Below are 22,341 nucleotides of genomic sequence, written 5' to 3'. Positions count from 1 at the left end.
AGAGGATATCGTTAAACCAATTCCTGATGATGTATAGAATGTTTATCTTCAAGCCAGAATGAGGTCAAAATAGCTATGACCTGACGGGTTGCCCGCTGAACTATTTACGACCGGAGGCCACACGCTGATAAGGCGTATGCATCATCTTATCTGCGCGATCTGGCTAGAAGAACTCGTACCCAATGATTGGAATCTCAGCATACTATGTTCCGTACACAAGAAAGCAGACAAGACGAAATGTGCCAACTACAGAGGAATAAGTCTCCTCCCCCAAGATACTCTCGTGCGTACTGTGCGAAAGACTAAAATCTAAAGTCAATGAGAAAATTAGGCCTTATCAATGCGGATTTATACCTAGTAAATTCACCGTAGACCAGATATTCAAACTGCGTTAACTCTTGGAAACGACCCAAGAAGGACAAATCAACAACTATACATTCAAAGGTATTTCAAGCCATGTCTGAGTTTGGTATCCCTACAAAATTAATAAGACTTTGCAATATGACACTTGCTGATATATTCACGTATGTGAATATATATGGCGCAATACTCACAAGAGAGCACATGCTACTCGCTTATACCGGCGACATCCATATCATTGGTCGGTCAACGGACGTAATAATTGCAGCATTTGAAAGAATCGAAGAGAATCAGTGTAAATTGGTCTGGTAATGGTAAAACAAAATGGATGGTATCAACTCCCAAAACGCTTTGTACAACTGAGCAGATAAAAAAAGAAAGTTGGGCACCACAACTTTGAGATAGTCTGCACCGACGTAAACGAAACGAATAACACCAGTTTTGAGATAAAGCGAAGAATAATACTGGCAAACAGAAGGTACTATGGATTGAGAAGGCAGTTTAGAAACAAAGCTGCCGCTCGACAGATGAAGATCACACTACACAAGACAGTGAAACTACCCGTATTGTTATATGGTTCCGAGGCATGGGTAATTGTGAAAGCAAACAAGGTAGTGCTTGGAGTTTTTGAGACAAATTCTTCGTAAAATTTATGGACCAGTTTGCATTGATGGAGAGTACCGGCTTCGTATGAACCACGAACTGTATAAACGTTTCAAAATACAACGATTGCATTCGCTAGGTCGTGTTTTCAGAATGCATCAAGAAGTTCCAGCGAAGAAGTTTCTTGAAGGTGATTACAATGTTACACGTAAATCGTGACGGCCGAAAGCCCAATGGAAAGATCAAGTATTGAGAGACACCTCAAAACTTGGTGTCAGGGATTATAGAAGGAGCTCAGAAGATCAAAGCGCTTGGAGCTCTACTCTAAGTTCGGCTAATGGGACAAATGTTCTGTTATAGCCAATTAAAGTAAGTAAAAGATTATTAGATTTAAGTCTTTACTATGTTGGAAAAATTTTCATATTTGTTATATGAGGCATTCTCTGAAAAAACAGCCACTTTAAAAAAGTGCTAATTTTTTTGGCAACAATATAAGTGAAAACTAAAAGAAAGAGGATGATTTTTATTAACAAAATAATTTGCAAAGCTATCACTTTAAAAACACTCAAAGATTTTTTCTGTAGAATTTCCTAAATTTTAAAATTAATTAGCAAGAAATTAAAAATATGTTATTATACCCACCACCGAAGGATGGGGGTGTATTCATTTTGTCATTCCGTTTGCAACACATCGAAATATCCATTTCCGACCCTATAAAGTATATATATTCTTGATCAGCGTAAAAATCTAAGACGATCTAGACATGTCCGACCGTCTGTCTGTTGAAATCACGCCACAGTCTTTAAAAATAAAGATATTGAGCTGCAATTTTGCACAGATTCTTTTTTTTGTCCATAAGCAGGTTAAGTTCGAAGATGGGCTATATCGGACTATATCTTGATAAAGCCGCCATATAGACCGATCCACCGATTTAGGGTCTTAGGCCCATAAAAGGCACATTTATTATCCGTTTTTGCTGAAATTTGAACCAGTGAGTTCTGTTGGGCCCTTCAACATCCTTCATAAATTTGGCTCTGATCAGTCCAGATTTGGATATAGCTGCCATATAGACCGATCCTCCGATGTAGGGTCTTAGGCCCATAAAAGCCACATTTATTATCTGATTTCGCTGAAATTTGGGACAGTGAGTTGTGTTAGGCCCTTCGACTTTCTTCGTTAATTTGGCTCAGATCGGTTCAGATTTGGATATAACTGCCATATAGACCGATCTCTCGGTTTTAGGTTTTGGGGCCATAAAAGACGCATTTATCTTCCGATGTCCCCGAAATTTGGGACAGTGAGTTAACTTAAGCCCCTTGACATACTTCTGCAATATGGTACAGATCGTCCCAGATTTGGATATAGCTGCCATATAGACCGATATCTCGGTTTTAGGTTTTGGGGCCATAAAAGACGCATTTATTGTCCGATGTCGCTGAAATTTGAGACAGTGAGTTTAGTTAGGCTCTTAGACGTCCTTCTTTAATTTGGCCCAGATCGGCCCACATTTGAATATAGCTGACATATAGACTGATCTCTGGATTTAAGGTATTGTGCCCATAAAAAGGGCATTTATTGTCCGATTTCGCCGAAATTTGGGACTGTGCTTTGTGTAAGGCTCTATGACATTTTTCTGCAACTTGTCTTAAATCGGTCCAGATTTGGACATTGCTGCCATGTAGACCGATATCTCGATTTAAAGTCTTGGCTCCAGAAAAGGGGCATTTATAATCCGATTTCACTGAAATTTGCCACAATGACTCATGTTAGACTTTTCGACATCCGTGTCGTATATGATTCAGATCGGTTTATTATACCCACCACTGAAGGATGGGGGTATATTCTTTTTGTCATTCCGTTTGCAACACATCGAAATATCCATTCCGACCCTATAAAGTATATATATTCTTGATCAGCGTAAAAATCTAAGACGATCTAGACATGTCCGTCCGTCTGTCTGTTGAAATCACGCTACAGCCTTCCAAAATAAAGATATTGAGCTGAAACTTTGCACAGATTCTTTTTCTGTCCATAAGCAGGTTAAGTTCGAAGATTGGCTATATCTAGCCGCCATATAGACCGATCCACCGATTTAGGGTCTTAGGCCCATAAAAGCCCTTTTTGCTGAAATTTGGGACATTGAGTTCTATTGGGTCTTTCAACATCCTTCATAAATTTGGCTCAGATCGATCCAGATTTGGATATAGCTGCCATATAGACCGATCCTTCGATTTAGGGTCTTAGGCCAATAAAAGCCACATTTATTATCCGATTTTGCTGAAATTTGGGAAAGTGAGTTGTGTTAGATCCTTCGACATCCTCTGTCAATATGGCTTAGATCGGTTCAGAGTTAGATATAGCTGCCATATAAACTGATCCTCCGACTAAGGGTCTTACGCCCATAATAGCCATATTTATTATCCGCTTTTGCTGAAATTTCGGACAGTGTGTTGTCTTAGGCCCTTCGGCATCCTTCTTTAATTTGGCCCAGATCGGCCCAGATTTGAATATAGCTGACACATAGACTGATCTCTCGATTTAAGGTTTTGTGCCCATAAAAAGGGCATTTGTTGTCCGATTTCGCCGAAATTTGGGACTGTGCTTTGTGTAAGGCTCTATGACATTTTTCTGCAACTTGTCTCAAATCGGTCCAGATTTGGATATTGCTGCCATGTAGACCGATATCTCGATTTAAAGTCTTGGCTCCAGAAAAGGGGCATTTATAATCCGATTTCACTGAAATTTGCCACAATGACTCATGTTAGACTTTTCGACATCCGTGTCGTATATGATTCAGATCGGTTTATTATACCCACCACCGAAGGATGGGGGTATATTCATTTTGTCATTCCGTTTGCAACACATCGAACTATCTATTTCCGACCCTATAAAGTATATATATTCTTGATCAGCGTAAAAATCTAAGACGATCTAGACATGTCCGTCCGTCTGTCTGTTGAAATCACGCCACAGTCTTTAAAAATAAAGATATTGAGCTGCAATTTTACAGATTCTTTTTTTTGTCCATAAGCAGGTTAAGTTCGAAGATGGGCTATATCGGACTATATCTTGATATAGCCGCCATATAGACCGATCCACCGATTTAGGATCTTAGGCCCATAAAAGCCACATTTATTATCCGTTTTTGCTGAAATTTGGGACAGTAAGTTCTGTTGGGCCCTTCAACATCCTTCATAAATTTGGCTCTGATCGATCCAGATTTGGATATAGCTGCCATATAGACCGATCCTCCGATGTAGGGTCTTAGGCCCATAAAAGCCACATTTATTATCTGATTTCGCTGAAATTTGGGACAGTGGGTTGTGTTAGGCCCTTCGACTTTCTTCGTTAATTTGGCTCAGATCGGTTCAGATTTGGATATAACTGCCATATAGACCGATCTCTCGATTTAAGTTTTTGGGCCCATACAATACGCATTTATTTTCCGATGTCCCCGAAATTTGGGACAGTGGGTTAACTTAAGCCCCTTGACATACTTCTGCAATATGGTACAGATCGTCCCAGATTTGGATATAGCTGCCATATAGACCGATATCTCGGTTTTATGTTTTGGGGCCATAAAAGACGCATTTATTGTCCGATGTCGCTGAAATTTGAGACAGTGAGTTTAGTTAGGCTCTTAGACGTCCTTCTTTAATTTGGCCCAGATCGGCCCAGATTTGAATATAGCTGACATATAGACTGATCTCTGGATTTAAGGTATTGTGCCCATAAAAAGGGCATTTATTGTCCGATTTCGCCGAAATTTGGGACTGTGCTTTGTGTAAGGCTCTATGACATTTTTCTGCAACTTGTCTTAAATCGGTCCAGATTTGGACATTGCTGCCATGTAGACCGATATCTCGATTTAAAGTCTTGGCTCCAGAAAAGGGGCATTTATAATCCGATTTCACTGAAATTTGCCACAATGACTCATGTTAGACTTTTCGACATCCGTGTCGTATATGATTCAGATCGGTTTATTATACCCACCACTGAAGGATGGGGGTATATTCTTTTTGTCATTCCGTTTGCAACACATCGAAATATCCATTCCGACCCTATAAAGTATATATATTCTTGATCAGCGTAAAAATCTAAGACGATCTAGACATGTCCGTCCGTCTGTCTGTTGAAATCACGCTACAGCCTTCCAAAATAAAGATATTGAGCTGAAACTTTGCACAGATTCTTTTTCTGTCCATAAGCAGGTTAAGTTCGAAGATTGGCTATATCGGAATATATCTTGATATAGCCGCCATATAGACCGATCCACCGATTTAGGGTCTTAGGCCCATAAAAGCCCTTTTTGCTGAAATTTGGGACATTGAGTTCTATTGGGTCTTTCAACATCCTTCATAAATTTGGCTCAGATCGATCCAGATTTGGATATAGCTGCCATATAGACCGATCCTTCGATTTAGGGTCTTAGGCCAATAAAAGCCACATTTATTATCCGATTTTGCTGAAATTTGGGAAAGTGAGTTGTGTTAGACCCTTCGACATCCTCTGTCAATATGGCTTAGATCGGTTCAGAGTTAGATATAGCTGCCATATAAACTGATCCTCCGACTAAGGGTCTTACGCCCATAATAGCCATATTTATTATCCGCTTTTGCTGAAATTTCGGACAGTGTGTTGTCTTAGGCCCTTCGGCATCCTTCTTTAATTTGGCCCAGATCGGCCCAGATTTGAATATAGCTGACATATAGACTGATCTCTCGATTTAAGGTTTTGTGCCCATAAAAAGGGCATTTGTTGTCCGATTTCGCCGAAATTTGGGACTGTGCTTTGTGTAAGGCTCTATGACATTTTTCTGCAACTTGTCTCAAATCGGTCCAGATTTGGATATTGCTGCCATGTAGACCGATATCTCGATTTAAAGTCTTGGCTCCAGAAAAGGGGCATTTATAATCCGATTTCACTGAAATTTGCCACAATGACTCATGTTAGACTTTTCGACATCCGTGTCGTATATGATTCAGATCGGTTTATTATACCCACCACCGAAGGATGGGGGTATATTCATTTTGTCATTCCGTTTGCAACACATCGAACTATCTATTTCCGACCCTATAAAGTATATATATTCTTGATCAGCGTAAAAATCTAAGACGATCTAGACATGTCCGTCCGTCTGTCTGTTGAAATCACGCCACAGTCTTTAAAAATAAAGATATTGAGCTGCAATTTTGCACAGATTCTTTTTTTTGTCCATAAGCAGGTTAAGTTCGAAGATGGGCTATATCGGACTATATCTTGATATAGCCGCCATATAGACCGATCCACCGATTTAGGATCTTAGGCCCATAAAAGCCACATTTATTATCCGTTTTTGCTGAAATTTGGGACAGTGAGTTCTGTTGGGCCCTTCAACATCCTTCATAAATTTGGCTCTGATCGATCCAGATTTGGATAAAGCTGCCATATAGACCGATCCTCCGATGTAGGGTCTTAGGCCCATAAAAGCCACATTTATTATCTGATTTCGCTGAAATTTGGGACAGTGGGTTGTGTTAGGCCCTTCGACTTTCTTCGTTAATTTGGCTCAGATCGGTTCAGATTTGGATATAACTGCCATATAGACCGATCTCTCGATTTAAGTTTTTGGGCCCATACAATACGCATTTATTTTCCGATGTCCCCGAAATTTGGGACAGTGGGTTAACTTAAGCCCCTTGACATACTTCTGCAATATGGTACAAATCGTCCCAGATTTGGATATAGCTGCCATATAGACCGATATCTCGGTTTTAGGTTTTGGGGCCATAAAAGACGCATTTATTGTCCGATGTCGCTGAAATTTGAGACAGTGAGTTTAGTTAGGCTCTTAGACGTCCTTCTTTAATTTGGCCCAGATCGGCCCACATTTGAATATAGCTGACATATAGACTGATCTCTGGATTTAAGGTATTGTGCCCATAAAAAGGGCATTTATTGTCCGATTTCGCCGAAATTTGGGACTGTGCTTTGTGTAAGGCTCTATGACATTTTTCTGCAACTTGTCTTAAATCGGTCCAGATTTGGACATTGCTGCCATGTAGACCGATATCTCGATTTAAAGTCTTGGCTCCAGAAAAGGGGCATTTATAATCCGATTTCACTGAAATTTGCCACAATGACTCATGTTAGACTTTTCGACATCCGTGTCGTATATGATTCAGATCGGTTTATTATACCCACCACTGAAGGATGGGGGTATATTCTTTTTGTCATTCCGTTTGCAACACATCGAAATATCCATTCCGACCCTATAAAGTATATATATTCTTGATCAGCGTAAAAATCTAAGACGATCTAGACATGTCCGTCCGTCTGTCTGTTGAAATCACGCTACAGCCTTCCAAAATAAAGATATTGAGCTGAAACTTTGCACAGATTCTTTTTCTGTCCATAAGCAGGTTAAGTTCGAAGATTGGCTATATCGGAATATATCTTGATATAGCCGCCATATAGACCGATCCACCGATTTAGGGTCTTAGGCCCATAAAAGCCCTTTTTGCTGAAATTTGGGACATTGAGTTCTATTGGGTCTTTCAACATCCTTCATAAATTTGGCTCAGATCGATCCAGATTTGGATATAGCTGCCATATAGACCGATCCTCCGATTTAGGGTCTTAGGCCAATAAAAGCCACATTTATTATCCGATTTTGCTGAAATTTGGGAAAGTGAGTTGTGTTAGACCCTTCGACATCCTCTGTCAATATGGCTCAGATCGGTTCAGAGTTAGATATAGCTGCCATATAAACTGATCCTCCGACTAAGGGTCTTACGCCCATAATAGCCATATTTATTATCCGCTTTTGCTGAAAATTCGGACAGTGTGTTGTCTTAGGCCCTTCGGCATCCTTCGTCAATTTGGCTCAGATCGGTTCAGATTTGGATATAGCTGCCATATAGACCGATCCTCTAATTTAGGGTTTTAAGCTTATAAAAGCTAAATTTAATATCCGATTTTGCTGAAATTTGGGACAGTGAGTTGTGTTAGACCCTTCGACATCCATCGTCAATTTGGCTCAGATCGGTCCAGATTTGGATATAGCTGCCATATAGTCCGATTTCTCGATGTAGGATCTTAGGCCCATAAAAGCAATATTTATTATCCGATTTTGCTGAAATTTGGGACGTGTAGTTGTGTTAGGCCCTTCCACATTATTCGTCAATTCGGCTCAGATCGGTCCAGATTTTGATATAGCTGCCATATAGACCGATCCTCCGATTTAAGGTCTTAGGCCCATAAAAGGCGCATTGATTGTCCGATGTCGCCGAAATTTGGGACAGTGAGTTGTGTTAAGCCCCTTGGCATACTTGTGCATAATGGCACAGATCGGTATAGATTTGGATATAGCTGCCATATGGACCGATCCTCCGATGTAGGGTCTTAGGCCCATAAAAGCCACATTTATTATCTGATTTCGCTGAAATTTGGGACAGTGGGTTGTGTTAGGCCCTTCGACTTTCTTCGTTAATTTGGCTCAGATCGGTTCAGATTTGGATATAACTGCCATATAGACCGATCTCTCGATTTAAGTTTTTGGGCCCATACAATACGCATTTATTTTCCGATGTCCCCGAAATTTGGGACAGTGGGTTAACTTAAGCCCCTTGACATACTTCTGCAATATGGTACAAATCGTCCCAGATTTGGATATAGCTGCCATATAGACCGATATCTCGGTTTTAGGTTTTGGGGCCATAAAAGACGCATTTATTGTCCGATGTCGCTGAAATTTGAGACAGTGAGTTTAGTTAGGCTCTTAGACGTCCTTCTTTAATTTGGCCCAGATCGGCCCACATTTGAATATAGCTGACATATAGACTGATCTCTGGATTTAAGGTATTGTGCCCATAAAAAGGGCATTTATTGTCCGATTTCGCCGAAATTTGGGACTGTGCTTTGTGTAAGGCTCTATGACATTTTTCTGCAACTTGTCTTAAATCGGTCCAGATTTGGACATTGCTGCCATGTAGACCGATATCTCGATTTAAAGTCTTGGCTCCAGAAAAGGGGCATTTATAATCCGATTTCACTGAAATTTGCCACAATGACTCATGTTAGACTTTTCGACATCCGTGTCGTATATGATTCAGATCGGTTTATTATACCCACCACTGAAGGATGGGGGTATATTCTTTTTGTCATTCCGTTTGCAACACATCGAAATATCCATTCCGACCCTATAAAGTATATATATTCTTGATCAGCGTAAAAATCTAAGACGATCTAGACATGTCCGTCCGTCTGTCTGTTGAAATCACGCTACAGCCTTCCAAAATAAAGATATTGAGCTGAAACTTTGCACAGATTCTTTTTCTGTCCATAAGCAGGTTAAGTTCGAAGATTGGCTATATCGGAATATATCTTGATATAGCCGCCATATAGACCGATCCACCGATTTAGGGTCTTAGGCCCATAAAAGCCCTTTTTGCTGAAATTTGGGACATTGAGTTCTATTGGGTCTTTCAACATCCTTCATAAATTTGGCTCAGATCGATCCAGATTTGGATATAGCTGCCATATAGACCGATCCTCCGATTTAGGGTCTTAGGCCAATAAAAGCCACATTTATTATCCGATTTTGCTGAAATTTGGGAAAGTGAGTTGTGTTAGACCCTTCGACATCCTCTGTCAATATGGCTCAGATCGGTTCAGAGTTAGATATAGCTGCCATATAAACTGATCCTCCGACTAAGGGTCTTACGCCCATAATAGCCATATTTATTATCCGCTTTTGCTGAAAATTCGGACAGTGTGTTGTCTTAGGCCCTTCGGCATCCTTCGTCAATTTGGCTCAGATCGGTTCAGATTTGGATATAGCTGCCATATAGACCGATCCTCTAATTTAGGGTTTTAAGCTTATAAAAGCTAAATTTAATATCCGATTTTGCTGAAATTTGGGACAGTGAGTTGTGTTAGACCCTTCGACATCCATCGTCAATTTGGCTCAGATCGGTCCAGATTTGGATATAGCTGCCATATAGTCCGATTTCTCGATGTAGGATCTTAGGCCCATAAAAGCAATATTTATTATCCGATTTTGCTGAAATTTGGGACGTGTAGTTGTGTTAGGCCCTTCCACATTATTCGTCAATTCGGCTCAGATCGGTCCAGATTTTGATATAGCTGCCATATAGACCGATCCTCCGATTTAAGGTCTTAGGCCCATAAAAGGCGCATTGATTGTCCGATGTCGCCGAAATTTGGGACAGTGAGTTGTGTTAAGCCCCTTGGCATACTTGTGCATAATGGCACAGATCGGTATAGATTTGGATATAGCTGCCATATGGACCGATCTCTCGATTTAATATTTTGGGTCCATAAAAAGCGCATTTAATGTCCGACGTCGCCGCAATTAGGGACAGTGAGTTCTGTTAGACCCTGCGACATCCTTCTTCAATTACACTCAAATCGATCAAGATTCGGATATAGCTGCCATATAGACCGATATCTCGGGCCCATAAAAGGAGCATTTACTGTCCGATGTTGCCGAAATTTGGGACAAAGAGTTATATTAAGCCCCCCACATATTTCTGCAATTTGGTCTAGATCGATCAAGATTCGCATACAGCTTCCGATATAGACCGATATCTCGATTTAATGTCTTGGCCCCAAAAAAGGATCATTTATAATCCGATTTAACTGAAATTTGACACATTTACTTATGTTAGGCTTTTCAACATCCATATTGTATATGATTCAGATCGGTTTATTTTTAGATATAGCTACTAAAAAGACCAATATTTTGTAATACACAATTGAACAATGACTTGTACTTATTAGTATTTGGTCCAAATCGGAACATACTTCGATATACATTGCTATGGGACATAAGGTATGCAATTTTCACCGGATTTTGATGAAAGGTAGGTTATATATATACTCGAGGTGGTTGGTATCCAAAGTTCGGCCCGGCCGAACTTAACGCCTTTTTACTTGTTTTTAGATATAGCTATTATACTTATTAGTATTTGGTCCAAATCGGAACATATTTTGATATAACTGCTATGGGACATGAGGTATGAAATTTTCACTGAATTTTGATGAAAGGTGGTTTGCATATATACCCGAGGTGGTGGGTATAAATATGTTTTTTTTTCATATTTTTAAACTTTTTTGCCTCCTTCGATTTTTTCAAACTTACCTTCAAATTTCCTTATTTCATAACTTTTTGGACCATGTATGAGATACGAAAATCAGCCCAATTTCCTCAATGTTCGTGCGATCGCAATTTGTTTACCTCTATTTTACACGAGAGATTCCCTAATGACTCCCAGCAATACCGGTGAATTTCATAGAAATCGATTCAGATTTTAATTTAGCTCCTTTATACATTTTCATCCGATTTGGACTAATACGGCAATAATTTATTCACTTATTTACCGACTCTTAGGAAATTTGATGAATATGCAAAGTTCGTTAGTTTTTTGTCAGATGAACCTAACTTTGTAGCAAAAATAATAATCGTAGCAATTATAAATGCCAATTCTAATCTAATATTACACGCGGCAAAAAATAATATTATTTCTACGAAATCTGCTTATATTAACATTTTTGTTAATGTATTATAATTTTTCTTTCGAGAGTATACGGCAAACCACAATTATCTTGCTTGCTGAAAACCAAAGAAATTAATAGTTTTCACTCAATTTTTTGTAAGCTCATTTACACTTTTTCTAACCAATTGTTTTTTATTCGTCTCTTTTCCTTAATCCTTTTCGTGAAATTTGGTGGGCACTTTTCGCTCCCTGCATAGAACTACCAGAGGAGCAAGCGAGCGTAACGGGCATACAGCCACGATATCGTATTGGTGATTTGGTTGATGGCAATTGCTCAATTAAATACTCTAAGCCAGCTGCTAATTTGACATGGACTATTAATGGAATTGTGGTAAGTACAACCTATACACATACCTATAGCCATATAAAGTTTATGTGGATAAATTTCAGAATGACATTACCGAGAAAAAACTATAACGTTGGGTAATTTTTAGAGAAATTATTAAGGCATTTAGCGCAAGGGGTGATTAAAACTGAAAGGTTAATTAAATGCAAGTATTTTTTGTTAACAGTATCGCGCCGCAGTTGGTTCAACAATTTTTTTTTTCAAAGGGAAGCAAATATTCTGTTTAATATTTCGACTTAAAGCATCTGTGTAATAACAAAATTTTTAAATTCAATTCAAGAATTAAACTTTACTCACACTTTTGGTGGAAGCATTCTTCATACCTTACTTTTACTCGTATTTTGTTTAATTTATTACGCCACTTATGAATTTGAGAGCTATATCTAAATGTGTTGCCTTCTAGATCATATCACATTACATTAAAATATATTTCAAAAAACAAGACAATAGTAATATTTATACTTTGATGGAGCTTAAAACTACTTAATTTTATTGTATTACCACATAAGTCATAATTCAGAAGCTAAAACTCTGAGACCATTCGTAATGCTATGGAACCCCTTTCATGTACTTATATAGCATTCACAATAAATAAATCTTTAAAAATTATGTACAAATTTGTTATTTTCATATGACTCATCTCAACTCATAAATTCTTCTAACTTCTATCACCATGTTTACATTTTGTGTTAGTGGATGAACAGTTCTTCATAGATTCAGCCACTGCTCCAGCTCTTTCGTTGTCTCAAAAATCACCATCACAAGAGAAACAAACACCAAACATAAACCATAAAATATGAAATCAATTTATAAATATTTATTATTGCTTATATCCTTATACCCAAAGCTAGAGATTGAACATACCCCCCACTGCACATACTTAGAAGAAGGAAAGGACATTATATGTTTACCCCTGCTTTGCAGTATTATTTACCAGTGGCCAGTGGAAACACTAAAACAGTACGATGACGACGACAGCAAGGACAAAAGACAACAAAAAGTTAAATTCTTATTGAAGCGGAAATATTCATATAACGACCAAAGATCGTATGATGATGAGCAACTGAAGAAGGATGAAACAACAACCGACTAGAACTACATTTAAATGATGACGTCTTGTTTAACAAATCGAACACACAAACAAACGCTATAGTTGTGTGTTTCCGTATCTGGTGGTCTTATTTTTCACAGATTTTTTGCTGCCGGCAACAGGACAGTTATGACCGTTACATGACAGGCTCTTCGTCAATAGACGAGTGGGGTTTAATTATTTCGGGGCAATATCATCACGTAATAACATTGTGATCAAAACGAAACTACGAGTTTGTCGTGCATGAGCACAAAATTTAAAATGTCCCCTTGTGTAACTAGCGCGTTCGCACTATACTAATTTCAGATATCAGCTATTAAGGATTGTAAATGGGCCAAATAGGTTAATATCTTGATATGACCCCATATAAATTTTCCTTTCGATTTGAGGTCTTGACCTTCTAAAAGAAAATATTGATTGATTATATACCGAATCTATTCAATATTCACCTGTTAGACCAGGAAGTATATTACCTATTCCTGGTAAACTGAAGTCTAAGGGAGTGACTCAAGCGACTTATTAGCAATTTCTCCGAGAAAGGTTTTAAAGGCCTGTCATGGCAGGACTGTGAAAGCTTCAAGATTATGTAGCTCCACTTAAAATTGAACACGTTTGCCAGAACACAAGTCTCATTCATTCCGTCCGCCTAACAGCTAAGTGTCTGATTAAAAAACATGCTGACGGTTAAAGGTTGCAAAGTGGTCAATGAATACTAAGGAATAACATATGTGTGTGTGTCAAACACCAATGTAGCCTGAGTTGTGAGTGACTCAAGAATAGGGTTAAAAATGAAATTTCACTGACGAGATTAGGTTAGAATCTCGAGTAAAAATCACATGACTCACGAGTTCCACTAGAAATTTATGTCACGCTCACACTTCCCATGTGAAATACATTTTTCCCTCAAATAGGCATAACAAATATATCCCAATATATTTGTTTTGTTTATTTGTTCCTGCAGCAAGCCAAATATCTAGGCCTAAAGCTCACTTCAAAATATTCCTAGAAGAGAAATACGGAAGAAAAAAACCGTATGATGGTGTTTTTTTTTGCAGTGAGATGTCATTCCAATGATGATATAGTGAATGTACATGGTCATTGCGAGACCAGTCCAAACATAAGACTATGAGACACTGAATGTGAATCACTGTACCGGAGCGTTCGAGATGGTCCAAGGACGGGTCTGCATGAGAATTATGGGAGCGTAGAAATCCACAGCACAGACAGGTTTGGGAGCGATACCGAACAAGCAGCATATTGAGTATATATTCATAACTGCGGCACCAGCGTTGTGCTCAGGCTGGGAGAGATCGGCTACAATTCTATATAAAATACTATAGATGCGTAGGGTACATGCGAGGAAGGTCCTAGACTAAGTGGCACCGATACCAATTCATTATAAGATCTGCAGGATTCACTTTCCCGAAATTGAAATTGATAGGATTGAGAGGCGGATGCTGTATTTGGGGACGATAAGACCTTGGTATGACTGCGCTCAATGTGTAGAATTCGACGACCCGTACACAATGGTATTCCGGGAAATGAGGAGACGGACGGACATCCCACCAAAGAAAAACTCACGACGTGAAAAACGTTCATTAGTACTTGCTATTTGTCGAACTATGAAACATAGAAGAGCCATGACCAGGGCTCATTCGCTGGTGAGGTGGAAATCTATACATACATAGATGCCGAACTGCCAGGGCACTCTTATCTACCAATGACCGATGGCGGACTGTCCGGAAAATCCGCCTCCCATCTATGGGAATTGGATTTTCTCCAATCTTGGTTTTCTCACGAGCGTATCTGTAAGGGGAATCCCCAAATAATGAACGCGATGAGATCCTAATGCATATCGTTTCATAGTTGGATATAGTTTCCCAAAAAGTAATTGTGGATTTTTTAAAAGAAGGTAAATGCATTTTTAATAAAACTTAGAATGAACTTTAATAAAATATACTTTTTTTACATTTTTTTTCTAAAGCAGCTAAAAGTAACAGCTGATAACTGACAGAAGAAAGAATGCAATTACACAGTCACCAGCTGTGAAAAAATTTGTCAACGCCGACTATATGAAAAATCTGCGATTACTTTTTGGGCAACCCAATACCTTTATTTGAGCCCTATATTGCGATGCTTGCTGTTTTTGGGGTATTTTGGGTATAAATTCTTGCGAAAATGGGTATTAATTCTTGTTCTACCCCCCAATACCTTTCATTTAAGCTGCACATTGACATGGTAGGTAAATATCCCCGATTTAGGGGTTGTTTTGGCGATTGGGTGGTCCCTCAAACACTATGCCCGGAAAATATACTAGCAAAGTACTCTTTTCTCATATCTCTATTATCATTTATTTGAACCCCATATTGCCATTGCCCTCAAAATTGGATATCAAATTCGTTTTCTAATCTCATTTAAACTCCTTTTTGCAAAAGTCAGCAAATATGTCCGGTTTGGGGTATTGACCCTAAAAACTATAAATATTTAGTTCCACTCTCTTTACGACCCAAATTGTCTTGGTGAGCAAATGCGTCCTATTTCGGGGTTGTTAAGGTGTTGGACGTCCGCTAGACAGTTGGCCTCTAATGTATCAGATATCAGATACGTGGTCTACTCCCACATACCTTTATTTGAGCCACATATTTCCATAGTCGGCAAACATGACTGGCTTGGGGGGTGTTTTGGGGGATGGGAGGCCACTCAGTAAGTTGGCCTTGAAAATATATATCGGATTTGTGTGCCACTTTAAAAACCCTCTTATTTGAGCCCCATATTGCAATAGTCGGAAAATACTTACTATTTGGGTGGTGTTGTGGGGTTTGGTAACAATTCTATACCATCATCAGGGATTGGTTCTGCGATATTCTCTTCGCCGCTATCGTCGGAAACAAACAGCTGGGAAAAAAGTTCTTTCAATATCCCTTGCACAATATCTCTATCAGTTATCAGATTTCATTATTTGTCTCTGCAGGAGGATATGTCTACACAAAAATAGAGAATAGAGCATATTTGTTGTATTGAATATAACAATTTACCAACTTTCTTACTTGAAACTAGTTCACCATCATTATTTAAAACAAAACCTAAAGATTTATTAGCTTAAAACATAGAAATGCTTCTTATATAATATTCCAAATATTCCCATCAACTGCCCTTTTTACAACTTGTTGAATTTATTGTACAGTTACAATTTAAATTAATTTGAAACATAACGTTGAATTATTACATTACACAATTGTTAAAACTGTTACCAGATACCTCAAAAAAATGCCCTTGATGCGCTGAGGTATTTCTAATTCTATATAAATTTATAATTTATAATGTATACACTCAATAAAAAGAGCCATCGGTCTCATGTTTGATTCTTTGGTAGACTTTTCGGACTTTACTCACACTCACATCTTTCAAATTCCTTCTTCTTCCTGCGGAAGAGACCTTTTCATCTCTCGCCTTTTCTCCTGATAACTCTCCTTGAGCTGTCACGTTACTGCTGACTGTAATATTGTCCTGTATGCCGCATTCTTGGTTTCAGTAGCTCTTTGACACTCCTGGTTGTACCTGCGTTCCTTGGGAAAGACTTTTGGTACCCAAGTATGGGAGGTTGCGGCTCTTTCGATGGAATACGTTCGGGTCAGGGAATGCTTTCTTCAAGCAATTGGGTCAGCCATGTGCAGTATGGCATTGCCATCTGTTGTGTTTGCAGCTTTCCGAAAACCAGCTTCCGTGCAGTGTCAGATAATACGTTTCTGACCACATTAAGATAGCTAAGAACCTTTGCTGCCGAATGGATGGTCGCTTGTAGGATTATGGTACATCAAACACGCCTTCCATCTGTCGCAATATGATCTATTTGGTTTCTCGTTTTTTGATCGGGTGGCAGCCATGTGAATCCTTCGATGTTGGAATCGGGTACTGCTTACTATCACGTTCTGTGCCACGGCAAAGTCTATTAGCCTCAATCCATTATCGGAAGATTCTTCGTTCAGGCTTAATTTTCCAACTGTTGGGCCAAAATTATTTTCCTTCCTTATATTCGTATTAAAATCTCCCAGATCGATTTTAATATCATTGGCGGGACAGAGTTCGTATTGTCTCTCTAAGTGCTCGTACAAAATGTCCTAAGTCTGTTCGTCCTTGTCTTTCGTCGGATCATGAGCGCAAATAAGGCTGATTTGGATGATGACAACACCCCAACCCCTCTTTTTACCGTTATACGGGTGAACTCGTGATACATTTAAGCTACCTTTAACATATTTTAAAGGTGACACCGCGGCTAATGTCCCAATTGAAATGAAGGAAGGAAGACCAAGATAAGCCTGGATTTTGCCAAGTTAAAACCTATCAGAATTGTTTCTTGGATTCCAACATCCCCAAGTCACCAAAAATTAATTGATCAGTTTAGATTTGTCTGAAGAAACTCTAAACAGGCAAACTCATTGCAACATGAAAAAAGTCATTAAAACAACGAAAATAGGCCTCAATGGTTTGTTGTTGTTTTCTATATACATGTTTGGGACATTTTTTAAGTTTATGTTTGGGACGTTATTTTGTGACCCCAAACTTCATAGCGCCAATAAGTGGTATCTGCGCAAAATTTCATTCGTTCGAACAAAGATGACTAGATCGACGAACAGTGTTGGGAAGATCACAAATTTATCTACTTTGTAGGATTGTAGATCAATATGTGAATATAACCAATATTTCAAGGGTATTAAAACTAACATAAGTCATAACTGTCAAGGTCATTGCCCTTTTCATATACCGAAGTCCCAAAAAGTATATTTATCAACATATGGTGACAAATTAAAATTCAGGATTAAACCACATCTCCCTACTTGGGTCCCCATATTAGGTATTATTGTAATAAATCAACGATTCATAAGCCAATATATATTTTTTCCATTAAATTCGCTATAGTTTAGATCACCTCGAAATGAGTTCTCGCGTTTTTTTTTCTTAAGTTCTGAAATGGACCGTATATTACAGTCGAGGATATTCTGTGGTGGCTTCACCATTTTTGATACCTGTCTTGAAGTTTCATATTTTTTATATCACCTTCAAGTTTATCTGAAATCAAGGATAAACTTTCATAATTTGTTCACAAATTATCCACATCAAAGCATTCCAATGTATCTGACTATGCAATGAAAAGTATTGTACCTTTCTCATTTAGAGAGTTCTATCACCAACTAAGAATACCTCAACCATATTTTATCATACCATCCCACCAGGATAACAATTTTATTGTTTGTTTTTAAAAAATGACTACAATTTTCTTCGTGGTCCATAGTGGCGTCTTCGAGAAATCTATTGAATAGTACATTTGTATAAACTTGCCTTATCCACAGTGTGTCGTTAGTGCATCTCCAGCGAACAGTTAACAAAAGAATAGATTTACAGTTGAGTGATTAAGTGGAGCAAGGAGCAGTGGCTGTGGATGTTTTCAAAGTCGAAGGGAAACTATCCTTTTAAGCTGTTCTACACCCCAGCAAATGGATAATGTGGCAAACGGCAACGGCAATGGCATCACACAAAAATAGCGAAACGAAAACAATGTTATTGTGGTTTTAAGTTTAAATGCTTTATCGCAACAAGCGTCGAGTAAATCTCGACGACTGCCTTAGATTTTGTGTTTTGCTAGTTTTTTTTTTTTCTTGCTGTTGTTGTTGTTCCAATTGTTTCTTCTGATGTTTGTGAGCATCTATCCGAGCATCCTTCCTTGCATATCCTTTAACCGTTCATCTTCGCCAGCGCCAATTGAATGACTTGACTTTGTCTGAATGCTCGAGTGGTGATAGCTGGTGATGAGGAAAACGCTGATGTTGATAACGGAGGCGATGATGATGACGATCTTTGCTGCGGTTACTTCAAACTGTGAGTTCTAACATTGATGACTGTGGGTGGGCGGTGTGCTGATAAGCATACTTGGGTTGGTCTAAAGACTTCTTGCTATGCGTTCGTTGTATTTTACACTACTTTTGAACATTCTGTTGGCTCTAATGAAAAAGCACTTGTCACAAGTGGACTAATGATGAGTAATTTATTTCGAAAGCAAAACAATGACACAACTTGTGTGAATGTGTCCAAATGGCTACTGTAGGAAGTTGCTGTTGAATATTTTACAGTTGGCCACAACGGAAAAATAAATGAGCAGCGATATTTTGTGAAAATATGCTGCAAAATTTCAAAAGTAAGGAAAAGTTTGCGAAATAAATAGTAGAGTGTAAAATTATGCAATATTTTTCAGTCTTGACTTTCTGTAAACTATGTAAGTTGCAATTTTTAAATGTTTCCAGCAGATATACATTGTAAAAAGTGCGATTGCAAAAGCCATGCGAACATACATTATTTGAATCTGGGCGTTTAGTGTCATAGACGAACATGCTCCCTCTGCACCGCCATGACCTCCACTTCGTGTGGCTCAACTAAAAAAACCCTTGAGACTCAAAAAGCGCAAAGTCTTCTGATCGAATTAAGTTTCTGCTTCGAATCAATCTCAAATACCTAACACTGATAGTTTTCTTTCCGAAAGTGTCCTAATGTGTGCCATCAAATTCGTATGAGCTAAAATTAACATACCAGAAATTATGTGCACTGGGTAAAGTTGTTATTATAGAAAACCTTTTTGTATGTTTGTTCGGTCCAGATATTTTGCCAAACATTTACATATTTTGGTGTGTGGACAATCTTTTGCCACTAAGTGTACGTATATGATTCGTTCGATTTTGACTTACATGGAATGATGTGGTCATTTGTTATCCTATTCTCACAAAATTTGATACGAAGGATTCTCTTGTGACCCCTCAGATTACTAGCGAATTTCAGAGAATTCGGTTCAGATTTAAATATATATCTCCCATATACATGTTTTTCCCTATTTTCATCTCTAGAGCCTACGTAAATGCACCAATCAACCATTTTTTTCAACATTTTGCACAACGGTCTCTTCACTTCATTTCACTGAATACATCAACCGGTATAATCTAAATTTTTATAATGTCTTAATCTATAACTTCTACTATGTGTATGCATTTTGGTGGAAATAGGTTCAGTTTAAGATATTGTTCCAACTCTGATCACGAGCAATATTGCAATAATGAGGTAAATTTTTAAATGATCTGCATTTGAAGTTTGCAAAAAATTTTCATCTCGAAAACTAAATTAGATACGATAATTTTCATAGTGATTCTGCAAAGGCGTGACTAAACACAACAAACCCCGATCCTAACTTAAAAAAATTTTAAATAGGCATGTTACTTCACTTTTTCATGTAGCACCCATAAAGATCTTTCGATTTTATTTTTGACAATTTAAAATATATTCACGTATTAGGTTAGGTTAGGTTGAGTAATCGGCTTCCTGTGCGCTCTACAAACTATGAAGTAACCTAAACCTGTGCCTCGCACCTGAACACAGAGAAATCCCAGTGAATTTTAGTACGGCCGAGGATTCGAGACTAGGAACTATCTTACACATTCCAGATGAACTGGTATGCCTGGGTATGCCTCTATTTTAGCGTACTCATACCAAAGAGTCAGTACCCAGCAAAAACTTGGGAAGTACATGTCATTATTCTTGGCATATAAAATAATGGATAACTCATTATCCTTAGATTTACTAGCTGCTAAAATATAACGAGTTATCAACAGGAATACCATCTGTGTTACCGGTAGTACAAATGTCATTACATACAACGTTCGATGGAGCTCAAGAATAAGCACTTATTTGTAATGGTATTACAAATAAGTGCTTAATTTAAAAAATTTTAATTTTGCCTCAATTTTTTTGGCGAGTCCGAATGGCTTGCCGCAAAGTGGCACCACTTAGTAGCACTGGGAGGAAAATACTGTGGCGTTATTAACACAAAAAATATTTTTAATTTGTTCTACCTCCTCACAAATCCGTTGATTGTTCCGCATGCTGTAGGCGTAATTTAAAAGAAATAAAAAATTTAAAAAAACATTTTGCTGCTCCGAGATTCGAATTCGGGACCTTTCTATTGTAAATGTACGCTCTGTGCCGCAAAAACTACTTAAATCACATGTCAAAAATAAACACAAAGGCATGGCCATCTTTGATGAAATTTATTTGAACTTTAAAGAAATGAAGTTTGCTTTTGTGTTGTTACCTAATGTTAAAAGGAGAAAGTAGTGTTTTATTCAAACAATAATAATGTAGATGAATGCGTATAGCGTCTGCTATGAAAACGGAAGCTTCTTGGTTCAACTCCCGGCAGCGATGAAGGTAAAGTTTTAATTTAATTTATAATTTGAATTATTCATATACATTTTTATACCCTCCACCATAGGATGGGAGTATACTAATTTCGTAATTCTGTTTGTAACACCTCGAAATATGTGTCTAAGACTCCATAAGGTATATATATTCTTGATCGTCATGTCATTTTAAGTCGATCTAGCCATGTCCGTCCGTCTGTCTGTCGAAAGCACGCTATCTTTCGAAGGAGTAAAGCTAGCCGCTTGAAATTTTACACAAATACCTTTTATTAGTGTAGGTCGGTTGGTATTGTAAATGGGTCAAATCGGCCCATGTTTTGATATAGCTGCCATATAATCCGATCTTGGGTCTTGACTTCTTGAGCCTCTAGTGTGCACGTAGTGTTTTGGTATCACTCTCAACATCTGTGCTAAGTATGATTCAAATGTTCATAATCTGGTATAGCTGTTATATAAACCGATCTTGGATCTTGACTTCTTGAGCCAATAGAGCGCTCAATTCTCATCCGATTTGGCTGAAATTCTGCATGAAGTGTTTTGTTATGACTTCCGATAACTGTGCTAAGTATGGCGTAAATCGATACAGAACCTGATGTAGCTGCCATATAAACCGATCTGGAATCTTGACTTCTTGAACCTCTAGAGGGCGCAATCCTCATCCGATTTGGCTGACATTTTGTACAACGACTTCTCTCATGACCTTCAACATACGTGTAAAATATGATCTGAATCGATCAATAGCTTGATACAGCTCCCATATAAACCTATCTCCCGATTTGGCTTCTTGAGCCCCTACAAGGCGCAATTCTTATCCGAATGAACTGAAATATTACACAATAACTTCTACAATGTTCAGCATTCATTTATGGTCCGAATCGGATTATAACTTGAAATAACTCCAATAGCATAACAGTTCTTATTCAATATTCTATGTTTGTCTAAAAAGAGATACCGCACATAGAACTCGACAAATGCGATCAATGGTGGAGGGTATATAAGATTCGGCCCGGCCGAACTTAGCACGCTTTTACTTGTTTATTATTCAAACAAACTGAGCATTGAGAACGCTGTGGTGGGGAAAGTCGCAAACTTGTATGAGTCTAAGTAGTTATTTTTGAGCAACGTTCAACTAAGATAAAATGTCAT

At 38.3% G+C, this 22,341-nt stretch overlaps 1 protein-coding gene across 1 annotated transcript in view; it reads left to right on the top strand.

Moving 5' to 3' along the window:
• Positions 1 to 22,341, top strand: part of LOC106088824 (uncharacterized) — a 381,905-nt gene that overhangs the window by 323,396 nt on the left and 36,168 nt on the right. The window contains exon 6 of the mRNA XM_059366031.1: positions 11,720 to 11,853. Coding sequence (XP_059222014.1) covers positions 11,720 to 11,853 — 134 coding nt within the window. The remainder of the gene's footprint in view (positions 1 to 11,719; positions 11,854 to 22,341) is intronic.

The sequence above is a fragment of the Stomoxys calcitrans genome, chromosome 3, assembly GCF_963082655.1.
Source record: "Stomoxys calcitrans chromosome 3, idStoCalc2.1, whole genome shotgun sequence".
Classification (NCBI taxonomy): Eukaryota; Metazoa; Arthropoda; class Insecta; order Diptera; family Muscidae; genus Stomoxys; species Stomoxys calcitrans.
Note: the sequence above shows the minus strand (reverse complement) of the source record. Positions and strands in the feature narration are given on the sequence as shown.